The sequence below is a fragment of the Gossypium arboreum genome, chromosome 12 (assembly GCF_025698485.1).
Source record: "Gossypium arboreum isolate Shixiya-1 chromosome 12, ASM2569848v2, whole genome shotgun sequence".
Taxonomy (NCBI): Eukaryota; Viridiplantae; Streptophyta; class Magnoliopsida; order Malvales; family Malvaceae; genus Gossypium; species Gossypium arboreum.
The window spans coordinates 15,322,592-15,333,600 of NC_069081.1; the positions used below are offsets into that span (position 1 = coordinate 15,322,592).

Here is an 11,009-nt window from a genome sequence, read left to right on the forward strand (position 1 = left end):
CCATTTTGGTACATAATTTTTAGTTTGTATTATTTTAGTGTTTTATTTTATTTTTTGTATTATATTAATAAAAAAACCCTGTTTTCTCCCCCTCTACTAAAAAATACTTATTTTTTAAATTTTCAAAAAATCCATCTATTTAGTGAATAATATATTTTTACATGTATATATATATATATATATATGACTAATTTAGCCTAAATATCCTGGGATGAAGAAAAAAAATTATCTAATTTATTTAAAACGAAAAAGAAAACATTTGCTACGCTAATAATATAAAATGCATAAAAAACGTTATAACACGTGGGAAAATATTGTCGTAGATGGGACAGTCGTGGAGGATCTGTCGTTCTTACATAACTTAGGGTTCTAAAGAGTTCCCCTTCTTGGAATTTTCTCATCCATTTGTTACTCTTCCAAACACCTGCAAAATATAAAATTACTTCTCTCTCCACGCTCCACACATTCTCATCAATTTCAATAAATTAAATCTTTTATGAAATGTTTCTCTTCTTCATCTTCGATACTTCCTTTCCTTTCATCAACCTCCTCCGTCCTAGTACTTCCCAAAAACATGTCTCCGATTTCAACTCTTTCCCATCCTCTAGTCTTCAAATTCAATCTTAATTCTTCACCTAAGCTTCTTAAATCGTTTGACCCAGAGTTTTTCCTCCATCTCCGAACCCGCAAAACAAGTTCTCTTGGAGGAATTTTGACCGATAAAACTGGGGTGCGCGACTCTTCAAGAACTATGATTAAAACTTCTGTGTTAAAGGAGTCTAGGGACAGAGACGATGGTATTCAAGCGCTTGAACAAGAAGTAGAAGGTTTCATTGACGGATCAATACGGGTTCAAGGTTTCGAGTCCACTTTGAACCGTCTGGTGAGTCTATTTGTCTCTATATATTTGGATATACTTATTTGGGCATGTAATACTTTCCATGTTTACTGAGATGGAGGTTTTGGGTTTGTTGGGTGATAGAGCAAGTGGTTGGTGTCAGCTTTGTTTGGTGGGGTGATACTTTGGAGGCATGACGCGGAGGCTTTATGGATGGCGATGGGGTCGATTGTGAATGCGGTGCTCTCAGTTGGACTGAAACGGTTGCTGAATCAGGAGCGGCCAGTGGCCGGCCTTAAGTCCGACCCTGGGATGCCATCTTCTCATGCCCAATCCATCTTCTTCACTGTCGTCTTCGCTATAGCTTCATGTGAGTAAGCCCTTGCTTTCACTTTCGCTTTAGACTGCCAAAATTGAGCGTTAGTATTTAACGTAGTTCTGTATTTGGTATTTCACAGTATTGGAATGGCTAGGAATTAATGAACTTTCGGTGGGCATTTCCGTTCTGGCTCTGGCATTTGGTTCATATCTTGTAAGTATACATCCTGAAAACTATATTAAAAAGATTAGTCTTGATTGTTTTAGCAGTAGAAAAAAGCTTTGATTTCTGAAGCTTGTGAAAATTGCATCTAATCTAATTGCTGGTTTACAGTCATGGCTTCGAGTGTCACAAAAGCTTCATACGATGAATCAAATTCTTGTGGGTGCTGTGGTAGGTTCCATTTTCTCAGTTTTATGGTACCTGTCATGGGATGCTGTTGTTTTGGAAGCATTTAACTCCTCGCTGTGGGTAAGGGTCATTGTTCTTTTGGCTTGTGCTGGATTTGGCCTAGGCTTTCTTACATATGTGATACAATATTGGCTCAAGGATGAAAGATAGACCATGTATTTGCGTTGTAATCAGTTTCATTAATACAAGTCATTTGATTCCATCTCAACAGTTTCAAACTATCAGAAATGCTTAGTCATCACAAGCTCTGGCATAAGAAAACAATGTATTTGGAACTATTGACACTATTTGTCTTTACAGAGCGCAAAAGAGAAACATAAACGTGAATTCCTTGAACCCCAAATATCATTGATTGGTTAATGCAGTGATGTTTGCGGCTTACTTTATAATCTTTAAGCTGCATTTAGTCATTTTAACTGAAATGCTTTGGAAGCATGAGCGGCTTCTAACGAGCTCTTTGTCTTCGTCTCCATTGCAAACAAGTATACTGTTTTGTTTGCACACAAATCAAGTAGTAATTGTTGTATGCTCAACGCAGCGTCCTCATCATCCTCAATCCATTCTCCATTTGCTTCTAATAACATTACATCTCCATTAAATAGTGTTGCCAAATTTTCTTGTTCCTTGAAATTTATCCCCTTGTGAACTCCTAGAAGTGGCCGTCAAGCTGTCTTTTACCATCTTGTCACATTCCTTATCCAACATCTATCTTGAAGTTCTTCCACCGTTTTTTCTTCTGAGTCTTGGGAAATAAAAGGGTTGGACAGTGTTCGATGCAATAGTTGGTTCCACAAAATCAATTCCTGATGGGAAAAGATTGCTCCATGCTTCATTGAAGAAACATCTGTCAGGTGTTTCTTATATGAACTCATCGTTGAAACCATAGTTTGACCAGCGTTTGATGCAATAGTTGGTTCCGTAAAATCAATTCCCAATGGGAAACGATTTCTCCATGCTTCATTGAAGAAACATCTGTTAGGTGTTTCTTATATGAACTCATCATTGAAACCATAGTTTGATCACGTGAAGGAACCTCCTCAACGATCGCATTCCATGATTTTACAGTCATCAGTAAGGCTGCTGGAAGCACTCAAGATAACCATCTTTAATCATCCTCCCATTCCACGTGTGCGTGGATAATGTTTCTTGAAGGAGTAAAGCTCGTCACATTAGCTGACCACCATAGACCCAAGCCTCTACACACTACAACCGAAACAACATACAATTAATCTTAAACCCCATTTTATTCCTAATTTTCTCCAGCTTCGATCGTTTCTGTTTGGTCTCTATCCGAAACACGAGGGACTATACTTTTTCCGAAACTCTCGTAGAGCTAGAATTGCCAAAGTTTGTCCAAGCCTTTCACAATTCCATGCCATAATACTCGCACGATCCATGGGTTCTTCCCCCGTAGTCTTTTTCAGAAATCCTCACGGTTCAAAACAACTTGAGAATTCAGCAGAGCACAACCAAAGTGTGAGACAGGTTCAGCCTAGTTGCTGAATGATACCTAGTTGCTGCTGTTAAATACAGCTTTCAAGAAACAATTCGGCTTATGCTTATATATAGAGAAATAGATGCGGAAATCAAAGTACTGTTGATAAATGGGAAGGTAATCCAAAGCATTTCTAGGGTATCACTGTGTCTAAACGTGGAATTTCCATACAAAAAAAAAACCTTAAAAAGTAAATACGATTTTTCCTTTTAGAGGACAAGAAAAATCCAGACATCTTTGAGATTTTAGAATTGCTTGCAACAATTACGTTTGTTATTTGTAGAGAAAAATGTTACTTACTTCAAATTCTCAAATCACTTATACTTAGAACTGAATTGGCCCCGAAGATAATCAATTTTTATAACTCCATTTTACTTTTGAAAGATCGTACATTTGCCGGAACATCCCAAACGGAATTTCATTCAATCAACAGGTTAATAAATTCACACATGCCGTGCTTTTATCACTGAAGAGTCTTGCACAGAAAAGATATCTGCCTGAAACGATTAAAGACCTAAAAGCAAATCCATGAAGGTTTTATGTGCGTAACGCACACAATAGGCCAAAATTGGGTTAAACAAAGACCACATGAAAATTCATCGACTCACAGATTGCCAAGGAACGGAACAATTAGTAGTACTCAAAAACTATTATTGATGGTACTGCACATCCTCCGATGACTCATGGCAGTTTGGACTGCTATTCACAGGAATGAATGTAAGCATATCTTATTTTCTTTCCAACGATAACATATTCTCGTAGCTCCAGTGATTGAATAGTAATCACTTAGCTGCATCATCAGGATTAGAGGCCTGAGGAACATTACTCGAAGATGATCCTTTACCTGTTGGAAGGTAAGACCAAGCCAAGGCTGCTGTCCCAAGGGTAATTGCAGTGGCAATTGAACCCCATATCCATCTCTGCCTTCTTTTCTTCCTTTGTCTCTCTCGCCGTGCCATCTCTGTACAAAACAATGAAACAGAACAAAATCAGGTAAACATACTGCATCATATTCTTACGTAAATCCGCAGCTTGCTGCATATTTCAACAGAGAGAATCAGACTAAAGAAACTAGTTGAAAAAGAAGTCTTGCATTCTTTTTTCCAAAACAACTGGTTATGCAACTTTAAGAAATCAGGATATAGCACTCACCTACAGCCTCCTGGTTCCTCTGAGACATTTCCTGATTAACAGCCTCATAGTAGTGTAGTCGGTCCAACAATCGGGCGATTTCAAAGTTTTTTGAGTCAATTTGAGCTTCCATCTCCATCTCCATCTCTGCCCTTGCAATTCCCCTTCCAACGGTTAATGATACAAATCGTGCAACATCTGCTTGCTGCCTCAATTCTTCAGCTTGATTCACCAGCTCATCATCTGTCACATCAATAGGATCTGCAGGCAGTGACAATCCCACAACAGCTAACCCTTGGCTGATTGTTTTCCACATATGTAGCATCTTATTTAGAGCTTCTTCTGCCTGCTTCCTCTTCTCTATTTCCATGAGTAAGCTGAGTCTTATTTCACGTGCTTCAGCTTCAGTGTCACGATGAATGGACTGTGATCCACTCTCAGAGGATAATTCTGGACGAAACAAGAGATCCAAGTAAAACTTCTATAACAGCCACGAAAATCATTGCACTCAGCCCTTTTCTAAATAAAGCACTACCTATGGTAAAGTTTTTCAAATTTCTCAATATTTCAACAAAAATGTTCAGGTTCCAGGCAAGCTGGGATACACATAAATATGCACACATGAACATAGAAATATCCAAAATAACATGTCTTTTACTGTTAAGTCATTAGTTATCATGTAATCAAGAGTCAAGGCATTTAAACAAAGGCTAGCACAATCATAATATCACAGCCTATATTTAAAAAATTAAGCGCAACCATGCAAAAAAATTAATTTCTAACAAAAAAAAACCAAGCATCTATATTTAAATATATGCAGTTATATGTAATCACATTCAGATGAAAACAAAACTCAACATACCGTCCCAAGCATCAAAAAACTCTACCCCTGATGTAGCAAGCCTTGCAGCACTTTCTGCCCCAATATCATCATCTCCATCGGTATTAGTTGTGGCACTCATTGATTCCTTTGGATCAAAGAAATCTTCACTTTCATCATATCTGTCCAAGTTCAACGAATGAAGCTTTACCTCGGCAATATCACTGGGCATACCATTATTCATTTGGCTCTTTCCAACTTTCTCATTACTGCTCCCAAATTCAACATCATGGACACCATTCCTGCGTTCATCTTGAATGGAGCCAGAATGGACACCATTTGCCTGTTCTACTTTAATAGGACCATTATTGACACCATTCCCATGCTCCTCTTCATCAGGTTCATGAATGCTAAAATTAAAAGAACCATCCTTAGATAGATCAACAGACTTAGTTTCTGTCAGCTTCGCCTTCCCATTAACCTCACTTTCTTCAATGGTTTTCTTCTGAGATGATACATTGTTTTCAGAAAAGCTCTTCAGAAGGCGAGGCCCACGACGCTTGTGATTGATGATGTAAGGTGAAGGGGGAAAAGAAGATGGTGAATCAGGTAGTGGAGTTGCCTCAGGAGTAGCATAGAGGGCAGGTGACGCTATTTGGGGATGATTGATCTTCCTTTCAGTTACTGATGTATTATTCATCCTCTCCAGCTTTGAATTGGGTATAAGCTTTGGCTTGGGAATCGGTGGTTTCATATTAGGACCAGATTTGTCAACAGATTTCGAAGCTCCAGGTTGTATTAGCCTATCCAAAGCTATAGCAGTAAAAGTCGGCATGGCTCTGCATAATAATAATAAAAAAAGAAGATAAAGTCAACAAACCTGTATCTAATCATTTTCTTAGGAAACAGAAGGGAAGAAGAAAATCTCATTGTTGCTACAAGTGATAACATTCTAATTTCAATGAAATGGAGAAGATTCACTCAATTAAACTTGTGCTTGCTAACTTTTTGTTCTATCAACCCAGCTAGAAACCTCAATATTTTACGCCTGTCCCTAATTGGAACTGGGAGCTAAGTACAACCATCCAAACCCTAAATCCATACTACGTGAGCCAAAATTAGTGTGATCCCTCTGCCAATCACTCAAATCAACCAGGATAATTGTTAAAGGAAAAAACAGAAAAAAAAAAAAAGAAAAAAGAAGAAGAGTAAAACAGACCAAACAATCTTAAATTCATATACACACATTTATTCAGCACTTCAGCTATACTGCTACAAAAAGATTTTTTTTTCCCTTTTTAAGTAAAACCAAAACCTATATGCTGATTTTGAATAAGAAAGCATATAGCTAAATTAAATATGAAATTTTGTAGATAAATTAAAGCCCCCATATAAGTATAACTAATTGAAAAATTGAAACCAAAACAAAGCTACCAGACACATGAGAATTCCACCTAATTTAACAGCAACCAAACATAACGAAAAGAAGAAAAAGGATATCTTCTAATCATCTACTTTGACTATTTGATGAATTAAAAAGGGATATCTACGTTAACGATGCAAAACTCGATTACTTTGCGAAGGCTCCGTTTGGAAGCAGAGAAAAGTTAAAACAAATGAACGAGAAAAACCGCAATGGATCCCTAATATAACATAGGTACACCAGCAAATTCAAAAACTGGAAAAAAAAAGATTAAAATTAACGAAAACCTCAAAACAAATAAAAGAAATCATTAAAGAAAAGCGAAAAAGGAAAAGAAAAGAGAGCTTTATTACCTACTAGGATGCTAAGAAAAATATAATCCTTCAAGAAGAAACCCTAGGCGCAAGCGGCGGAGGATTCGGTGGCGCGACGAGAAGGAATAGGAGAGATCAGATTAGAGCGCGCGAAGTGAAGACATAAAACGGGGATTTCTTTGTCATTTACTTTAAATTTTCTGTTTCTATTTATATAGAAAAAGAAAAAGAAAATATAAATCTGCTTCTGTGATCTTCTGGAACTCGCAAAAAACCTGTTCCCCAAGTTATTATCTTCGCCTCCACTTCTCTCCGCAAAAAATTCAAAAGGCTTGCTATTCGTTGCTGGGGATTTAGTGAAATGTCGGGTTTGACCTTGATTGGGGATGTAGGGTTCAGTTTGGAATGGGGGTAGTTTGGAATATATTTATGTTGGGAGAGGGTTCCAAAGTGCTAGGAAATGTTTTTGTTTCGTGGGCTCACACGACATCGTTTTCACGGGATTTCTACCTTTTTGTTTCTTAATGCATAGTTTGAAACTTCCTTCATTGCCTTTTGCCTTGGGCAAAACGGCAAAATTATGAAAAGTGGGGTGCGTGGGGTCAGCAAATGAATTCACTGACCGCGGCAAAATTAAGCAACGGACATACCCTCTTTTCTCTTTTTGTTTTTATTTTTTATTTGTAAAATAAGGCCCAACCATTTTAATATTTCAATTATAATTAAAACAAACACCAACAATATTTGAGTTGAGTAAAGGATTGTCTGCAACAAGAATCTTGTGATAACCTCAGTTATCACACGTTGAATCTGTAATAAAAAATTGTCACTTTTCAATAACATTAATTAAATAAAAAGTTAAGTAATAATTTTTGTTAAAATTAAAATTAACTTTATTCTTAAAAACACCGAGTAAAGGGTTGTTTAATCCAAGAATCTTGTGATGATTTGATGTAATCATAAATAAATAAAGAGGAACTTTTGGAATCTAGAAAATTGAGGGTTAAAGAAGAAAGAGAACACGTGGTAAGTTTATAGTTCAAGGGCGAAAAGTGCTTTGGTAAGGGCTGACCACATGTAAATGGAATCTGTCAATGTCATCATCCAAAATACAAAAATATCTTGGTTCAATGGAATCAACTACTAAATTGGGCTCATCACTATTGTACGGACTACGGATTAAAGATTTCAACAGCCCGGGCTTGGAAAAAAAGGCCCAACTTGTTCCCCTATTTATAGATACCGGATATTGATACGTATAAGTGGTCAGGTCAGCCCAAGTAAAAAAATTTTAAATTTATTTTTTAGACTCAAGTTTAGCTCGTCATATTAAATTTTTTTATATAAAAAATAAATTTTAAAAAATAATACATTAAATATGCTAAAAATAATAATAAAACAAGATTTATATAATATCTAAACAATAACAATAAAAAAGTAGTAATATAATAGTAAAATGATAGTAAAACAATGAAAAAACAGTAGCAAAACAATAAAAAATTATAATTTTTTACAAATTCGGGTTGGGCTGAGCCCTAGCCAAAAAAGCCTATCCCAGGCTCAACCCGTTTAGAAAAACGGGTCTTATTTCTTTGTCAAAGCCCATTTTTTGAATTTATACTTTTGCCTAAACCCTCCCACTTTTCAAATGGGCTTAGCCCGACCCATAGACAAGTCTATAAATTATAATTTATATTTATATCTTTTCTATAGTAACTTTTTTCCCAAGACTAATCCAATTGATAAAATACAATAATATAAAAATTATTAATTTATTAATTTTAACTTTATCATTTCAACTGAAGTCATATTTATGCTACGCTTGATAGGAGTATTTTTTTACACATGTTTTGATATATGTATTAACAATATATTAATTCAATTGGTAATATTTAGCCACTCCGTGACTTAATTTTAGCAAAGAAAATAAAAGTTTTCGCTTATTTTGAAGATGTCTTATTTGTTTTTACAAGATTTTTGACTCACATTTCTAATTTCAAGTTTAATTTTGTACTAACTATTTTATTTTTATGTCTAACTATTGTAATATATTTATAATTTATAGGTTAAAATGTGCCACAAGACCTTATATTTTTAAAAAATAGGAATTTAATACGTGTACTTTTATTTCATGGAGTTTAATTCTCTACTTTTCGATTTCAAATTTCAAGTCCAACTGTTAAATCGATATGTTTTTTAATTCAAGTTAATTACAATGTCATTTTTTTAATTACGTGGCTATCAAGTGAGTTTTTTTATTTCAAAAATGTCATAACAAAAATTTAATTAAAAAATAAAAATATTAACAGTTGGAAATAAAAGTACAATGACATATAACATATTTTGACCTAATCAATATATATATATATATATATATATATATATATATATATATAAAAGTGCAAGTTCGAAAAAACTTTTGAACTAACGAGAAAACCCTTTATTTTTCCTCATCTTACTAAATTTACATTTAAAATAAATATAATATTTAATTAATAATTATTAGTTAAAAGGTTGAAGTAAAATAGAAGTTGTGATAGTTATACATTTAAAAGTAATTACAATTTAATAAAAGTTGTGATAATTACACATCTAAAAATAATTATAATTTAATTTACAGCTAAAAAAGTTGTTATATTTATTAATTACAATTTTTAGTAAAAAAGTTATGTTGATCTTATTGATGTAAAATAAATTTATTACTTCAATCAAATTCTAAGTATGTTAATTATCACCTAATTAAATATTAGAGTTAATTATGTTAATTAGTTATTATTTTGAATAATGCTACTTTACATTAATTACATAAAGTAAATTTATATTATATGTTGAATATGTTAAAAATATTTTAATTATAATTTTAAAATTTCTATTATAATATTTGAATTGATAAGTTAATCTATTTTAATTATATTAATAATTTAAATAAAATATATTTTTATGTTAATTATTGTAATTAAAATTTAAAATTTAAAAATTAATTAAATATTAAATGCGTAAAACCACATGTGACGCATGTTACATTAGAAGCTAGTATGCAATAAATAAAATTTTCTCTCATGTTATTACATTAGTAACCAAACAATGCATATATCAAGTTTTTTTTAAAAAATAATTTATTACGTAAATTTCACATATATCATGAATGTGTCATAATCTAATTATAATAAATTTTTTAATCAATTTGATGTTATTACTTCAACTCAATAAAAATTATAAAAATAAAATAAATAAATAAACAAAAATATTTTTAATGTATTAAATAAAATACCTTAAAAAAAATGATGTCAAGTGAATTTAACAAGTTTGACATTTTGTGAGTCTAATTTGAGAAAATAAACTATTCTGACTCTAAGGGTGGGTTTGGATGGAGGTGCGTTTACCTGCGATTAGTGTAACACCCCTAACCCATATCCGTCACCGAAACAGGGTTATGGAGCATTACCGAGATTTACAGATCAAATACAAACATTTCATATCATTTAACATACATATCAGAAACTAATCATAATCACTCATATTGTCCCTTATAAGAGGCCTTGAGACCCAAAATACGCATTAGAAATAAATCGGGACTAAACCGGGAACTCAGAAAATTTTTCAGAAAATATAAAAAATTTTCAAAGGAGCAGGGGACACAAGGCCCTGTGGCCAGGCGGTGTGGCTCACACGGTCAAGAGACATGCCCATGTCTTAGGCCGTGTGGGCATTCGGAATAGGGGCACACGGTCGTCTCCCAGCCCATGTCCAAACTTGGGTACTATCTAACTTGGGTCACATGGCCAAGCCACATGCCCGTCTGCTAGGTCGTGTAAGCATACTGACTTGTAATATTAAGGTATAGGGGTCACACGGCCAAGCCACATGCCCGCATGCTAGGCCATGTGAATATTTTGAGCATTCTGTTTCTAAATTTTAAAGATGTAGGGGACACAAGGCCAAACCGCACGCCCATGTGCTAGGCCGTGTGTCACACATGGCTGAGACACACGCCCGTATCTCTGCCCGTGTGGACAAAAATAAACCATTTTAAGGCCACATTTCTCACCCATTTAGGTATCTACCTAAACACAACATTTTAATACATCAATATTCTACAACAAATCATTCAAAACAAGCCAAAGTTATGTATTATATACAATATATCATCACATATACCTTAAATACTCAAACTTACCTATTTAGTCTATTTAACAAAATTTACTAAGGTTTACTACTAACTAAATACCTATAAGCATATATCCATCATAACCACATC

The 11,009-nt window shown here is 34.1% G+C and overlaps 2 protein-coding genes across 2 annotated transcripts; one reads left to right on the forward strand and one right to left on the reverse strand.

Annotated features, from left to right (window-relative positions):
* The first annotated feature begins 293 nt into the window (after positions 1–293).
* Positions 294–1,911, forward strand: LOC108484484 (lipid phosphate phosphatase epsilon 2, chloroplastic-like). Its single transcript, XM_017788288.2, has 4 exons — positions 294–883; positions 983–1,208; positions 1,297–1,370; positions 1,491–1,911. The coding sequence occupies exons 1-4, from the start codon at positions 497–499 to the stop codon at positions 1,716–1,718; spliced, it is 915 nt and encodes a 304-aa protein (XP_017643777.1). The 5' UTR covers positions 294–496; the 3' UTR covers positions 1,719–1,911.
* A 1,544-nt stretch (positions 1,912–3,455) lies between these two features.
* LOC108483944 (uncharacterized) lies at positions 3,456–7,248 on the reverse strand. The gene is made up of 4 exons (XM_017787499.2): positions 6,791–7,248; positions 5,057–5,853; positions 4,216–4,644; positions 3,456–4,024 (listed from the first exon to the last, which is right to left on the reverse strand). Exons 2-4 carry the CDS (start codon positions 5,847–5,849, stop codon positions 3,846–3,848), a joined length of 1,401 nt encoding a protein of 466 aa, XP_017642988.1. The 5' UTR covers positions 5,850–5,853; positions 6,791–7,248; the 3' UTR covers positions 3,456–3,845.
* Between the last annotated feature and the right edge of the window lie 3,761 nt (positions 7,249–11,009).